This window comes from Peromyscus maniculatus, chromosome 9 (assembly GCF_049852395.1).
Source record: "Peromyscus maniculatus bairdii isolate BWxNUB_F1_BW_parent chromosome 9, HU_Pman_BW_mat_3.1, whole genome shotgun sequence".
Lineage (NCBI taxonomy): Eukaryota > Metazoa > Chordata > Mammalia > Rodentia > Cricetidae > Peromyscus > Peromyscus maniculatus.
This window is the reverse complement of record NC_134860.1, coordinates 6,600,934-6,617,913: the sequence shown is the minus strand read 5'-3', so window position 1 is coordinate 6,617,913 and position 16,980 is coordinate 6,600,934. Positions and strand designations below refer to the sequence as shown.

The window sequence follows — 16,980 nt, the reverse complement described above, 5'->3', positions numbered from 1 at the left end:
ATAAAAGTCATCATAACCATGGGATCTATAGCTGACTCAGATGTACCTTTTGATTATTGTCACTCCTTCCTTTCACTCTCTAAGGGAGCCATTTGTTCATGAATATTAGTGGAGAGGGGAATGCTACTGTGTTTGCTAATCTTGGTTGTCAACATGAATACATCTGATATTAACTAAAACCAAAACAAACAGGGCAAACCTATGGGAGATTTCTGCTTAATTTCTGCTTAACCTACTAGATGTAGGAAGATCTAATTCTAGTCTGGATCTTTGAGATAAGAAATCACAACTTTAATTCTGATGTTTAATCCAGATGTAGTCTGGACAATTCCTGCTGGAAGCCTATAGAAGGACATGGAAGAAGGAAGTTTTTACTCTTTCTCTACTTGCTCTCTCCTTGTTAGCACATCCATTCCTTCACTGGCATTAGAGCCCATTTCTTTAAGATTCCAGCATACACTGCATACCAGTATAGACATCCAGTCTTGTGAACTAAGCATCTACTGGATTTTTGGACTTTCCATCATATCCAGCTATCATTTTATCGGCTGAACCATAGCCTGGGTGTCATTCTAAAATAAATTCCCTTTGTAAAATAGAGAGCTTCCGTTTATAACTTCTGTTACTCTAGTAAGCCCTGACTAATACACCAGACATGTAGAGAAGACATTCTGGAGCAGTTTGTGTCTCAGCTATGTCAAAAATTCCCAGTGCCCACCTTCCCTTAACCATTCTTCAGGTGGTGCTTTGGTGTCAGCCCTCTTGGTTCTTAGAACATCTCAGCAACAAGAGTAAAATAGCAAATATCCAAAATCTATCAATTGGAATGCAGAGTAATATAACAATGATGAGTGTATCAGATGGAAAGATTCTAGGGTAAGTGAGAAATAGAAAGCCTTAGGAATAGAAAGGCTTATCGTTTGTCGTCCATGGCCATGTACCTACACTTTTATTAAGATCATAGGACAATTTCTCAGCGGTTTGTTCTCTCCTTCAATCATGTGTGTCCTAGGGTAGGAACTCAGGTCTGTAGGCCTAGGAGCAGTTACCTTTGCCCACTGAGCCATCTCTCCAGCTGATCACATCATCCATAGAATTGATGATGAGCTTTGTATCTGTATTGATGTTGTGTATGTATATATGCCTTTTATTCATAAAGAGTAGATCATTTCTATGCTTGATTGACAGCACCAGTTTGTTATCCCACAGGATTACTTCCTCCACACATTAATTCTCTGATTATCTGTCAGTCTCAGAAGGTAGATCTGTTGAGGGGAGCTTCATAAATTAAAGCACTATCTGGAAGAAACGATTCCTCCATACACAGTGAGATCAGCTGTGGTTAAAGAGCACCATCAACCATCCCTCTCCTTTCCTAGCCTTGTAAAGACATGCTCCTCATGACTGGCATGTCACCTTTGCTTCAGGCTCCATCCACTATGGCTGGTCTTAAGCTTACTCCCAACACTTACCTGGAGCATCAAGAGGCACCATTAGCGACAACTCCACCACCAGGAGTGTCTTCTCAATTCTGCATTTCATCAGATGGCCCTAATCTGCATTGTCATCCAGGACGAGATGTGAGAGATCTAACCCTGACAATAAGTGGTGCTGGAGTACGATCTTGAACCCTAAGACAATTACAATGCCTACATCATATGCTTGTCCCTACTGGTCTCCTGAAATGGTTGGAGCTGATTCATTCAAAACTAACACAGCATACATAACTAAATGGACAAAGTCAAGTGCAGGGTCTGGTGAGATGGCTGCTGCATTATGGTGTAGAGCCCTGCAGCAGGCCAAACACCCATAGATATAAATAAAAGAAATAAATCTTTAAAAAAATTGCACCAATTCATAGTTAAGGACAAAAGCACCAAAAAATGTCCCAGCATATCTTGTAATTCATTATGTCTGCAGTCTGGTTATCATTGATACTATATTCCAAGGAAACCATTGGCAGATAGCTCTGGTTTTGCTAAATTCTTTTTTATTTTAAACATTTTATTATTCTCTGTTGGTTTTACATCATGCATCCCAATCCAACTTTTCCCATTATCCATTCCTTCACACCTGAGCTCTGCCTTTGAAACACCCCCTGAAAAAAATTTAAAAGGAAAACTGAAAACCAAAATTTAAAAACAAAGTCTTGGCAAGGAAGTTTTAGTGTGACCCAGTGAGTCACACAGAATACCCTTTAGTGTATACGTCTTTTCTTAAGTGTTTCAGGCCTCTCTGGCTTCTCTACACTATAGATGATGGACCTTCACTTGTGGTCCTACTCTTGGATATCCTAATGATGTCTTGTGTCATAGAGATCCTGAAGCTTTAGATCTTCAGAAACTGGGCCCTTTACCTGCTCCAGCAGTCCATGAAAAAAGAAGATGTTAGGGTGGGATAATTCATAGGCATGGTTCTGGGCTGGGGTTACCTGGGATGATCAGACTGGCAGGTTTCCTTCATCTTCCGCACCCAGGCAAGCTCTCCAACACTGTCCCACCTAGCTCACCCCATGCAATGGGCAGAATGGAGAGAGGCCAATTGTCCTTTCCTCATGCACTCAAATCTGACTTACCCACATTCAGAGTAAAGGCACAGCTCTAGTGTTTTGTGAGATGATGTGCCAAGTCCACAAACCCAATTGCTGCAGCTGCTGAGAGGCTGACCCAGCTCCTCTGTTCTCAAGCCCCAGATTCCCACTCTCCCACCAGCTGCAGGTGGCATTTGCTCAGGTGCGGAGGGCATCTTTCCCTTGCCCTTGCCTACACAACACAGAAGAGGGTGGACTGAGTTCTTCTGCTCTCAGAGCCTCAGGGCCAGATCACTGACACCACAAACAACAGGGTCAGCTCTACTGTGCTGCTCAGTCCAGGTGCAGAACCCACTCTCCGCAGTACTGCAGTGGGTGAGGGGCAGGTCCAGTTCTCATTAGCACTAAGGCCAGCGATGAGTAGGGTTAACTCTTTGCATCACTATCCTGTCTTCAGCAGTAAAAGGAGCCACTCACATCAACATAGACCAAGTCTGTGGCAGGGCAATGGACCAGACAAGGCCTTTGACAGCAGCCTACGCCTGGAGGACACCAGGGTCCCTGGAAGCAGCATAGGCCACTCAGATCTATATGACCCCAAAGAGAACACAGGCCCTAGAAACTACCATGGTCCTAGGTGACAGCCCAGACCCCTCCCTACATCTGCGTGAGCCTTGGTGACTGTACATGCCATAGATATGAACACAGATCCTGGTTGTGTTTGCAAGATGCATACAGATATGTTCCCAAGTTGTAGCCCAGGCCTGGATTCCACCATGGCTCTGCTTGGCAATGAAGGTCACACAGATTGGCAGGGACCCAGCAGTACCACATTCCATGGTGGTAGCTCAGATTCTAGGCACTGTCTTTGATGGCAACAGGGGCCTGAGATATCAACACCGACCCTGGCTACAGCAGGGCCATGGATCCAGACATGCCCCTCAGTTACAGCCCTGGTCCTGATGTCATTATGGTCCTAGGTGGGGGTACAGGCTTCTAAGACACATCTGTCCACTTGGGGGCATATCCATTTGACAACGACATGGTCATACGTGGTGGCCAAGACTGTAGGTGGCTGCCAGGCCCTCACTGGCAGAGGATGCATGGGTATCAACACAGACTCCAACAGTTTGTCAGGGCCATGGACAGGATATGGCCCTTGGCAGCAGACCAGGCATGGATATTATCATGGCCCCAGGTGGCAAGCAGGCTATGGATTTCTTTCATAATCCTTTAGTAAATGTTTTCATTTCCTGAGAGGCTTTACAGAAATACTGTTGTTTTTCTAATTCATGTGGTTCACATGATCACATCCTGAAATGGGTATACAGAATGCTATAGCTAGGGTGGATAAATATATGACAACAAGGATACAGTATGGATACTTTTTTCATTATGCAATGGGAATCCACGGAGTTGACAACACCATCTGCATCCAAAGCCCTGTGTAGCCCTAGCTTCCTGAGAACCCACTATTGTAGCTTAAGCTGGGCACACAAGTGATCTGATGTTACAAGAGATTCTGGGGCTTACTAGAGTGAGACATCACACCTGACCAAAGAAATTGCTTCTAAGTCAGAAAAGTTCAAAATCACTTTATTATTAATAAAAACTCAGTAATATTACTCAATATGAGCTTAAAGAAATTAGTCAATAAACAGTGAATATCTTAGTAAAATACCTAAATAACAACAAGAACAAAAGTAAGAACAAATAAATAGCAAAAGCTCAAACCATAACAAAGAAAACCAAAAAAACCCAAAGCAAACAAAACCCAACCAAAACCAAACAAAAAAATTAAGGTCACAAGCATTCTTTTGGTGCACATTTTGCAGCAGAGACCTACAGTCTGTGGCTGGCCTTGGAAACATGGTAGGAAGGCAGACAGCGATTGTAAAAAGCGTTTTAAAAACTAGTATAGCCATGCCTCCTTTGGGTTTGTAGGTCAAGTTCTCACAGAGACTAAGAATGAGACCTTTCTAGAGCATTCGTTGTACCCCTTGGGAAGCTTTTGAGTTCACAGCTCTAAAGGAGTGTCTTCTGAGGAGGAGGCCTTGATCGGAGAGTAGAGCAGGTCATAGGTTCAAGGCATCTTTGGTTTCTTTGGCCTCTTCAGTTCTCCCAAGATCTGCTATATGAGAAGGAAAGGCATTCAGACACAGAAGGAGCCTGACTGGGCCACAGGCTAGAAAAAAAATCAAGACCTATTCACACTGGAAGCCAAGGTCAAGAGCCCCGAGTCTCCCACCAATGCCATGTTTGCTGAGGGTGGATGCATTGGTGGCTCACTTGCCTGTGAGACTTAGTGCTCCTGCTGCAGCAGCTCTGTCTGCAGGAGGCTCTCATCCTGGGCTGTGGCCTGTTCAAACTCATATTGGTGATGGTCTAACCTAGAGGAGGAAGGCAGTTAGGGAACAGGCCTGGTGGAGACCTGCTATGTCAGCTGTTCAGCCTGAACCAGCTCTAGTCAGCTGGAGAGTCCAGCATTACCTTTCATCTGAGGTCATTTCCTGCATTTCCTAAGGGAGGAGGGTCAGAATGGACCTCGACCAGGATTTGATTCTCAGCTTTTAAAATCTACCAGAAGATGAACTGAGAACTACACTGTGCTGGGCATGATAATCAGGACTTTTCTCCAGTTGTCTAGATAAATTATTTTGACAGAAAAAAAAAATAAAGTAGCAATGTCTGAGTAAGAGTAGAGGGCATATCTACATGAATCTGATTAGATACAGGCAATGAATGTGAGCAACCTGAGAAACTGAATGTAGACACTCTAGGGGAGCCTACAAAAGAAAAGCAGTGAAGGATCTGATTATTGTTAAAGAACAGAAACTGGCCTCGGTTCAACTCCTCAAATCCTAAATCTTCTTATAATAGAAAAATCTTTTCACAGGAAACAGATTCACACTGCAGAGAGCCTGTAATCTGCAGGAGTGTGCTGCTTGTAGATCTACCCAAAGGCAGGAACTTCTCTCTAAAGGTGATGTTCTGGAAGGAAAATAAAGTGGCAGGAGCACACACTGTCCTCCACAACTAACCATCCTCCTGCTAGGTTGAGGACTACCATAGGGAGATTTGTGTGGAGAAACAGGGGACACTGAGAAGATTCCAGAGAGCTCAGATGGGAGTAAGGGGTAGACACTCCCCAGAAACACTAAGGATCAAACATAGTGTTTCCTGGAGAGGTTCTTGTTGGCCAGGCCAATACAATATCCTGAGGCATTCTTTCTCTTGCTGTGGCTTGGAGCTATTCAGATGGTGGAAATCCCAAAAAGACAGAGATCCAGGGACAGGTGACACACATGGTTCTAACTTCTCTCCCAGCTTGGGCTCTTACCTCATCTCAGAGACACTGAAGTGATGTTGCAGCTTTTCTGCCAAGTCCTCTTGCTGGGTGACCAGCTCCTTCTGCTTCAGCAGGTCCTTCGGTCTTTCATCTAGGCTCTCTTGCTCCTGTTCATTAGAAGATTGTGTTCTCAGTGGAGGCTTGCTCATTCATATGCACACACATAATTTCATGAACACACACAAGTACATGTATGCACACATACAAGCACACTATAATGCAGTAACATGTTTAGCTTCACAGTTAATACTAACATAAGGAGCAACCACCAGGGATACTAATGAAAACAAGGTAAACCTGTTGGAAGAGAGAAGACAGTGAACATGGGAGAGAGGCAGTTCAGTCAGTGAAGAGCCTATTTGCAACCTAATGCAGAGACAGGTGGCCTCAGGGGTCCTCATCCGTTAAGTAACCCTGCTTAGGAAGTTCCCCAGGCTGTGCAGTATAGGAATGTTCCCCAGCAAAGGACTACTGGATGGTTGTGGACAACCCCACTGGTCTTATTCACTGTTTCCCAGTTCCCCCAATGTGAGCAACTTCCTTCAAAAAGGGCTCCCTGTGCTACAGGTTGCCTAACTTTGGACCAAAAGCAAAGAATCTCAGGAAACTAGAAAATCTCCATAACCAGCATCCAAAAGAAACAGTTCCTTCCTTTGAGGTGATTGTGCCAGGGATGTGTTTGAGTAACAAATGGCTGACTAAGTCAGTGCCAAATGATTTTATGTATTATTTTGTGCTGAACAATATTCCATGGAAGAGCCTGACCACATTGTACTTTTTCACTCTTTGAATGATGGGCATCATGAGGCTACACTCAGGAAAGCTGATAAATCCCTGAGATGCCCTAGCTTGTCTGTGGACACTGACTTCATGTTCTGGCATCACTGGGTCACCTGGGAATGCAGTTCAACTTTCTGAAGACTTGTGTGTAGCTTCTTACTGTGCTATACCATTTTACAGTACCAGCAATGTCTGAGGGTCCTCATTTCTCCAAACCCTCCATGAGGCTGATTTTAACTCAGAATGAACAACTTTGGAGAAAAGCAGTTACTGAGTGCTGCAGACACAGCATATGGTGTGTCCAATACCCTCAGGAATCTAAGTGGGGTGCACTGAGACAGCCCCATTCTCATACCACATCCTGGCTAAGGAACTTCTGCTGGACTGAGTTGCAGCTGGAAGCACACTGCAAGTCAGAATCTCTCAACAACTAACATCCAGCCTAAGTTCCAAGGCCAAGGTTAACTGAGCCAAAGTTAGGGAAAGGGGAAAAGCAAGTGGTAGCAGACAATGTGGATGAGGACAAAACAGGATACAGAGAAGACACAGCAAGCCACCTGACCATTGAGTGTGCAGTCACCATTCACCCAGAGCAGAGAAGAGACACACACCCTCAGCCAGCCTATCCTGCCTCTCAGACACCTTGATTTGCCACAGTGGTCTCCTCCTAACCTCCATGTACTACATTCCTTTGGTTTGCTCCAAGGATTTCTTTTCAGATATATATTTTTGTCTCTACAAATACCTGAAAACCACTGAGTTTAGTAGTTTTTGTGTCCCTTTGTTCTAGTGAGCTAGGAGGACATGGAGAAAGATGGGCAGCAGCATACAATATTTGATGGATGGCAAGTGAGTGGGCACAGTACTTTTTCAGAAAAGTTGGTTCCATCATCATTAAAAATGTATAAATGAACATACAAATATAGATAAACACACACACACACACACACGAAGTTACAAATCCACACATACAAACACACTTGCACATATAAGCAACTGAACTTGCAAACACACTCAAATACTTACCCCTATACATACAGGGAACATGGGCACATACACACATACACACTCAACCACACATGGTCACATACACACACCCAAAGGAGCACCTCTGTGCAAGCAATAGACAGTATTCACACACAAACACACATATAGAAGTTCACAAACACATAGACAGATGCACAGGAAATCACAACACACAATGTACAACAACCCCAACACACACACACACACACACACACACACACACACACACACACACACACTTCCTGAACCTAGAATGGTCAGTGAGAGAGGACTGTTGCCTTGCAGCACCTTTTCTGATGCATATAGAGGTAGCGGGTCCTCTATGCTGTCTACAAGGCTCTTAGACTCAGCAAGGTACTGCTACCCCGGCCTGCACTTAACTTTTCCTTGAATAAATTTTATCCATCACAAAACCCCCTGACTTCACATTTTCCAAGTTCACCCATCATAGTCTCTTCACTCAACTTATCCTGGCTCCTCCACAGATGACCTTGATAACCCAAGAAAAAGAAAGAGACACATGGTCAACACCAGGAAGTTTTCAACAGAAGACAGTGCATATGATATGAATGCAGCCCAATGTCAGTCAGAAGGAGGCCAGTGACATCACCTGCAGTGCTTTTCAGGAACCCAGCACTCTGCACAACTATGAGAGGGAATCTGTTCTGAGACACAGCCATGCACATGATATAGTCAGCAACACAATATCAGCAAGGAGATGCACTGTGGGATTATCGGTTGAGAAATCAGAGACAAACCAGACATTTCTTGTGGTCTTAGCTCTGTGCAGTGAAAGCAAAGAAGCCTGCTATTTATTGTTAAAAAAAGCTGTAGTGTTTGATTTTGTTATTTATTAAAAAACACATTGGTATCAAAACAATAAAAGTAAATAAACAAAAGAGAAAGCAAATATATCTTTCCTCTTTCTGGGTATATTTAAACTTGTAACATTGGATAAGACAAAACAAGAGAGAAGTTCTACCTTGGAGGACAGGAGCTCTAAAGAGAGCTGGGAGCCAGATTAGTCCAAACAGAAAATTTCAGGTTCAATGAAAACCTGGGCTCTAAGGGAATAAGGGAAGAGCAACAGATGACAACATGGGAATTCATTATGTAGCCTCTGAACCTACAAACCGATGTACACATTTACACAGGCCTGCATAGATAACACACAGACCACAGAAATAGGAAGTGAGCAGAAAACAATGGCGAGGACATCATGCTGTAGGAACAGTTGAATGAAAAATAAGCACATCAGGTGTTTCAACTGAGACCCACAACACTGCTATCCATCCTTTGGAGATTAAAAATTCCTAGGAGAGCCCACAAGTTCTTCATGCTATGTTGAGTTGATAGGAGAAAATGTTTTCTTGAAGCTTCAAATCTGTCACCCCAACCCTCAGCCTGTCAAAGGCCTTCCACATCTAAGGTCATTCAGTCAGCTCCAGACTGGAAGCTCCAGGATGGGAGAACTGTCCAGCACCATGCCTAGAAAAAGGGCTGGAAAGGGGGTACTCAGGCATCTGTCACTATGAACCAAGAGCTTGGCAAAAGGAAGAGAACACATTGGGATGCAGGAATTAAGGAGAAGACCACATGCCACACAAAACATTGACAATGAGAACCACTCACTGGGCACTGGCAATGAGCTCTAGTCCTTGCAGGCTGCTTCCTATCTGTGATCTCACATGACCCCTGCAAAGCAAATGAGCCACAGGCCACTGACATCATCAATGAAAGCTTTGTGCTGTTCCCTAAGGAGCTCCCTGCATAGCAAACCTCTGATCATATTGACATGTAGGTGGATGATATGTGACTGACCCAGCTCTCTCAATGTACTGCAGCTTCTAGCAGAGCAGGAGGTTTCCCTTGCCAATTATCCAGATTCTTGCAAGAGGCTAACTCTCTAGAAAGACTCTGGAATGATCACAGAAATCAACAGTTGGATGGTATGTAGGTGGGGGTCTGGATGAGTGTGGATGGTATATGAGTGTCTCTATGTTTATGGTTGCACAGGTGGGCACCTGCCCCTGCTGCCTCAGCCTACCTGCTGCTGCTCAGCAGAAGGGTCACAGATGACCTCATGAGCCTCCTTCAAGAGCCTCTTCAGCTCCTCACAGGACTCTTGGATCTCAATCTGCTCCTCCCACAGCAGTCTGTTCTTCAGTCTTAAAACATTTATATTTTCCTTCAGCTCAGTCCAATCTCGGAGGACCTGGCCATGGAGGTAACTGAACAAACACCAAAACATGATAAGACCCAGCCAGCCTCCTTTGCCATTCCTACCCCGAAGTACCACCCGTGCTGAAAAGTCCCAGACCCCCAGAAAGCCCAAGAATGGAGTTCTCAGTAGCCGAGCAGCATCACTCAGATGCAAGCCAAATCCAGAGAGTAACAAAATTGCAAAAAGATTCAAAATACTTCTGAAATTCCTGATGACAAAAGGGATCCTGTGCCTCTGAGAATAGGGTACAGCCCACACCTGTGCTTAACTGTTCATGATATTGGGAAAGCATCAGCAGGTTGAGGGCAAACACTGTCAGAAGCATAGAAAAAGCCCCAACCAGAATCAATTCTGTCTATGGCTACCATAGAAACAAGCTCTGGGAAGCCCTGGTCAGAGCCACAGAAGTACTAGGATACCTGACACTCCCTTCATGGTTCAAACCATTTGTTTTTTAACAAGGGGCTGCTGAAGCTGGCATGACATTGCTTGGAGGGGAACAGTATCTTTTCACACTTAGCAAAACTGAGTCCAAGAGGCACAAGGCCAAGGACCACATGTCAGGCTGCTTGCTAAGAGGCAGACAGGCAAGAACCAGAACTCTCACATTGAGTCAAAGAGAAACATGGCAGAATCAGTCTCTCCCAAGTTAAATCAGGCACATACCTGTAGGATACATTCTCTTCAATCAGATGTTTGATCTTGTTCACACCGTCACATATTTCCTTTGGCATTTTCTGTAAGTCCATCATCACCTGCTTATGCTCCCTTTTCATGATTTCAAAAGAATTCAGCCTGTGGTAGGGCATGGCCCCAGGAGAAAAGGACCCCATGAACACAGGCCACAAGGATCATATGGAATCAGGCTATGCTCTGGACTCCTCAGTGCCATAGAAGACACAGCCTGGTACTTATGCAATACGTCCTCCTGGTGCTTATTAAACTTCCTATCATGTCCCCAGGCCAAAATAAGAAGGAGTTATCCACGACTATATGAGCACCCTCAGTGGACTTGGAGCTATAGATGATCTCTCTAAGGAGACCCCAGGAGTCTGTGCCACATACTGGTGCCACCAGAAACCTATGGTGACATTTTCCTGTCTTTACAACAGGGATTCTTATGCCTAGCTGCCTATATGCTACACAGAGGACCAGAGCATACATTGAGCATTTCAAGGGAGGAGTCCCAACTTCAGAAAGGCATTATACACTTCACAAGGGATTCCAATGTTCCACCAAAGTAAGAAGAGTGGCCAAGACGTGAGCTTGTCAAAGTGAAGCTCCCTGGTGTCATCACTGGCATCCCCTGGAAAATGTGAAAATGGCAAATCCTTGGGCCCTGCCACAGACTCTAAACTCCCAGGAATAACACAAACAGACACCCCCCCACACACAAACACACACACACACACACACACACCACATAAAAATAATAATTCTCATGAAATACAGAGAGTTTGCACTGTCTCAGAGTATAAGGAGGAGCTAAGAATAGCTTTAGGCCTTTACTTCCCACATACAAAAACATTCCACATATAGTCAGGATGCCCATGAAATGCAAAGAGTTAGAACAGCCTCAGAGTATAAGGAGGAGGACAAAAGAGAAGCAATGATAAGCACCAGGCCTTCCAGACACAAACTGAGATGGATGAATGGGACCAGGCTCCTCCAGGATTTTTCAGCACACAATCATCAGCTGATCAAGTACAAAGACTCATCACAAACTCACAGGACCTAGCATCTCCAACAAGCCAACACCTGCCAAGGCCTCTTGAAATGCATGTTGAGAGCTCACATACTACTGTCCCTATCCCAAAACTGTGATACAGGCCATAGGCTCTGCTTTTCATTTGAATGAATAAAAATAGCCTGTGTCCCAATCTCATACCTACCAAGGTTCCAAATTCTGTGCACTCAGGAAAATTTGTTAAGCACCAGGACACCCCGGAGCTTCAGCCTCCTGTTCCTCTGGAAAGCTTAGGTAGACACTGTGGGGTCAAGATGGTCAGCAGAGAACTGCACATAATGACTACCTGTTCTGCAAATCCTTGTCTATATAACTGCCCAGGATTCCATGCAGTTCAATTTGCTCATATGTTATACTCTGTAGCTGAAGGGTTAGTTTCTCCAACTTTGTCATCTGCTTCTCCTGGTCTATGGAGGTGGAGGCTTGGGTTGGTGTCTTCCTGGTAGTCCCTGCAGGAAGACAAAGCAAAGTGAACTTGTATAATTGAATATACATAGGGCCAGGAGAATCCATACTAGTTCCAAGAGGAAGTCCGAGGAAGAGGAAATGTTAGGTACCCACTGAGGGCGCCAAAGAGTAGGCCACTATCCTCAAATAGGTACCCATGAGCTAAGTATCTGTCCTCAACCATCATGGATAGGCATGTGCCTTTCTCTCTAATGCAGTTCCCTGGACCTGGAAGATATAAGATAGCCCAGCCATATAGATTTGGAGGACAGGGTCAGCTCATATATGATGTGGTGTAGGTAAGTCCTATTGTCCCTAGAGCTTAGCAGTACCAAGTCCTCATCCCATGTATCCAGGACAAAGTATCTGAATGACTGAAAGTTTTGTGCTTGGCCAGGGGAGTTTCCCTCCCTTCTTCTTGGCATCAGATTCCCATGGAAACTGATGGAATCCACTAGGATGAAGTGCAGCAACACCCTACCCAGAAAAGGACACCTAATTAGTCACCACTTTGTTCCTGTTGGCCCTTCCTTTCCACTCAGAATGAGATTAAGGATGTCCCAGAAAAGCTGCTGCACGCTTGAAAATCCATGGCTCTTCCAAACTATCAGAAATCATTTAATCTGGGTCTGCTCTTAGGGAACCCAGGGAAGTACGATAAGTCCATTGCTTCCCAGAAATTCACAGATGCTGAGCCCCACTCCTGGAAGGCCCAGCTCAAGCTCCAGCTCCTCCAGAAAGTTCCCAAGCCCTGCTCAGGACTCACAGTGCCCTCCCAGAACCATTTATTACTCCATGTTTTACACTGAGACTGAAGCCCAGCTTCCTTCTGCCTCTCTCTGGTCTTCCCATGTTCTCTATTCTCCCTCCCAAGCAGCCTTCTCAGTCTTGCTGACATGTCTATGGGCAGTGGAAGAATACCCCACAGTCACCTGGTGTTCCCACAACAATGGTGACATCAAGAGAATGCCAAGGACTCCCCAGAATTCAATAGGTAGTCATGAGAAGGAACTATTGGGTTCATCAGCAGTAGCCCTCACCTACCTACAAACTACATCATCTGCAATTCACTGGAAGCCATACTGCCCTTCACAGGAGACTTCAAAAAACCCAAGGGATGACCTTTATCACCTCCTCATTACAAACACAGGGATCTCTCTCTGTTTCATTAGAATATATTCACTAGTTTATGTACAGGAAGTTGAAGACTCTCTTCCAAACATATCCCAGGAAATGGCTCATCCAACTCATGAAATCTCTAGTCAATAACATAAGAAAAAAGTTTTCTAGGTAATTAAGTAAGGATGGTAGGAAGGAAAATTCAGTCCCCTGAGGCCAACAAGCACATTGTGGAGGATCCACAAAGCTGTTAGTGTGGTGGGAGATACTCAGTGTCTTGTCAGAACAAAGATAAGTCCTGTAGTTGATGAAAATTACTCTTGAACTTCAGCAAAATTCATTCCATCCATCATAAGATACCAATAGTGTGGTAAACTAATGGCATTTCATTCTGGAGATACTAAGAACCAGAATTCCCTGTGGGAACACTCAACACAAGAGCAAAGGATGTGCCATTCCTACGTTTAAGTTTAAAGAAAGATGAACAGCTAGTGAGAGGCCCCACAGATATGCAAAGGCATTTTCAGAAAATGAGTGATGTGAGGCAAACTATGTCTTTTCAGATGTTATTTCACACGGACAAATCATGCTAGACAATGTGAGTTATCTCAGTAATACCCAATTCTAGAAGTCAAAGCACAGCACCTGCCCTACACACTTCCTCTTATCAGTTAATCCTTACGCACTGAAGAATACACAGAGAGTGACTGACAGAAGAGACTTTTCCGAGACAGGTTCTGAAAACTCAGACTTGAGTCTCCTTCTCTGTGGGTATCAGTTTCCCATCTCTCTATCGGGAAGTGGCTGTCAGAAATCAGCTGGTTTCCTCTGTCTCCCTGCACAAGAGGACCCAGTGGACAACCTCTTAAGTCTTACAGCGGTACAGGATGCTCTTTCACTGCAGAGCCCTCAGCCATGTACTTTCAGAAGCCAGGAGGTAACTGCTACTGTTATAATCACTTTGGTAGTATAGGGATGCCCAAGTCCCTTGCTCTGTGATTCAGAGTTCATGTTAATGGAAAAGCCATGCAGGGGCAAAACATAGTCAACAGATTCACAAAGTCATCCTCACTAACAGTCCAGGACACCCAGGGCTGGCAGGAAAAGGACAGTCTCAGTCCAGGTCCACTGAATCTAACAGCTCTTAGGCTGAACTGGAGACCTGTGTGCCATCAACAGCTGGAAATTCAGAAACCTTAGAGGTCATTGGAAGACAGAAGCACTTGGGGGCTCCTGCCATACTAGTGACTGTGATGTCAAGTATGAGAACCTCAGGGTTTTCCAGGGTACTCTCCTTTCCCTATTATCACTGGCACATAACTAAAGGACTCCCGTGGCTGTGAAACACAGTCATGGTACAGAAATCTCATTAATTCCTCTGTGCCCCCTTCCAAGAAGTTCCAAGTTCTTCAGTCCTCGCTCTGGAAAGCTGAGTCCCAACACATCCAGAAAGCTCCCCAGCCCCTTCCCAAAACTCACTGCCTCTTCCCCAGGACCATTTTCTCCATGTTTTCCAGGGAGACCCAGGACCAGCTTCCTTCTGCCTCCCTCTGGTCTCTCCATGCTGTCCATTCCCTCTACCAAACAGACCTCTGAGTCTGGAAAGCATGTCTAGAGGCCAAGCTTGTGGCCAATGACAAATGATCTCAAGGCAGTCAGTGTTGCTACAACACTAGTGACATCACTGGGATTCCAAGAGCTGTCCAGGATACAACAGAATGTCCAGCAAAGGGTCTGCTGATGTCATGGGGCACAGCCTTTGCCTCCTTGCTAATTAGTTCTCCACGAACTGACCAGAAGCTGTGGTTTCCTTTTCCGGAGTCTCTCATGTGACTCAGCACCTCCTCCTTGCAAACCTAGAGATTTCTCTCTGCTTCATAAGAATTTTTCCAGTAATTCACCCATGTGGAACTGAAGTCTCACTTTACAAACCCTGCCTAAAATTGGCACTTACCCTCCTCACATCCATACCCAATAATATCAAAAATAAATCATGCCAAGGAATTTGGTAATGATCATTGAGGAGGAGGGTTGTATTCTCTGAAGTGATTAAGCACCTGAGGAAGGCTATGGTTAAGGGAAGGTGACTATTGGGAATTTGTAAGTGAGCTGACACTGTAATGAGACCCTAGCTGCTCTAGAATGTCCTTTCTACATACCTGGTTTCTTAGCCAGCATTCTCCAGAAGTAATACAATGATTCTTTATGGAAATGGTATTTGTTAGAATGGCTTGCAGGCAGTGCTCTATCTTATCCAACAATATCTGGCTGTGAATGGAAAGGCCAAGAATCCAGGAGATGACCACTCCACAACACTGGGTGTCTCAGCTGGTCTGCAGTATATGCTGGAATCTTAAAGAAGTAGGCTTTAATGCCAGTCAAGAAATGGATGTGCTAACAAGGCCAGTCAAGGAATGGTTGTGCTAACAAGGCAAGAGCAAGCAGAGAAAGAGTAAGAGCTTCATTCTTCCAAGTCCTTCCAACAAAAGGAATTGCCCAAATTACTTCTGGATTAAAGATCTGAAATAAAGGTGTGTGTAGCAGGAATCTTCAAAGTTCTTATTCTTAAAATCAAACCTGGAGCCAGGTATTGGGGTGAACACTAGAAGATCAGAGAAGCAGAACAAGCCACAGCTACCTCACCTTGCCAGTTCCTCAGCTGATCCTGTTTCCTTCAGACTGGAAGCCTCTGTGTCCTCATCCAAATGGATTTCAGCTGAACTGCTGCTCAAAAGCCTAAAACTTAACAAGCCAAATGCTTCTATTTCCTTGTTTTCATGTCTTATATACCTTTCTGCTTTCTGCCATCACCCCCTGGGATTAAAGGCTCATTTTCTGGGTTTAAAGGCATGAGTCACCATGCTTGGCTGTATCCTTGAGCACACAGAGATCCAGACGGATTTCTGTTTCTGGAATGCTAGAATTAAAGGTGTGTGCTACCACTGCCTATCCTCTATGTTTAATATTATGGCTATTCCATTCTCTGACCCTAGACAAGTTTATTAGCATGCACAATATTTTGGGGTACACAATGCTAGCACATTTCCCTTTTTTGTCTAAAATTAAAAAAAGCTTATAACTAATACAAGAAAAATTATATCCAATAAGTATATACAATATACACTGTCAAGATTACATTAACAATGTCTAGTCCATTAACATTTGACAAAAAAATCCATTAATATATTAACAATGTCCAGTCCAGTAACATTTGATAAACTCAGACAAAAAAATTCATTACTTATCCTATTTAAAACAAGGAATTTTTTTAAAATTAGATTCCATAATCTCACTTTTTAACTTATCATATCTATATTCTCTCTCTTTTTCTTTTCATAATAGATTCAGTAATCTACCTTTTGTCATTTTTATATCTTCCCCTTTTTTGTTTTAGTGTAGATTTAATGATCTACCCATTTATTCTATTATTTATTTATCTTTATTCTCAGAGTATATTCGATAATCTACCTCATATATCTATTCTCTTTTTTTATTTCTTTCTTTTTTCAAACAAAAACTCTGAATCTAATCTCCTTGTCCAGCTTTTTTCTTAACCATTAACAATTAACAACTTGTAACCAACCATTGTAAACAATAACAATATCCAAAACTCATTAAATGACCCAAAACCTCCCATCCCACCTCTTGAGAATGTGGGCATCGTTTTCTTAAAATTACTTCCTGCTTTCTGGGGATGAAGACATCTTTAGGGGATCCTGAAAAGATAATTTTTGGGTTAATTGTCAAGTCCTTTATCA

General features: G+C 43.9%; 1 protein-coding gene across 2 annotated transcripts in view; it reads right to left on the bottom strand.

Annotated features, from left to right (window-relative positions):
• Positions 1-4,108: 4,108 nt before the first annotated feature.
• LOC143267234 (disks large homolog 5-like) overlaps positions 4,109-16,980 on the bottom strand; it is a 76,515-nt gene continuing 63,643 nt past the window's right edge. The window contains exons 4-9 of one of the 2 annotated variants that reach the window (XM_076544259.1): positions 11,943-12,105; positions 10,576-10,704; positions 9,733-9,916; positions 5,871-5,986; positions 4,824-4,920; positions 4,109-4,661 (exon numbers count right to left, since the gene is read on the bottom strand). In XM_076544259.1, the coding sequence (XP_076400374.1) occupies positions 4,833-4,920; positions 5,871-5,986; positions 9,733-9,916; positions 10,576-10,704; positions 11,943-12,049 (624 nt within the window). In that variant the 5' untranslated portion in view covers positions 12,050-12,105 and the 3' untranslated portion in view covers positions 4,109-4,661; positions 4,824-4,832. The remainder of the gene's footprint in view (positions 4,662-4,823; positions 4,921-5,870; positions 5,987-9,732; positions 9,917-10,575; positions 10,705-11,942; positions 12,106-16,980) is intronic. The other variant, XM_076544260.1, reaches the window with a different exon arrangement.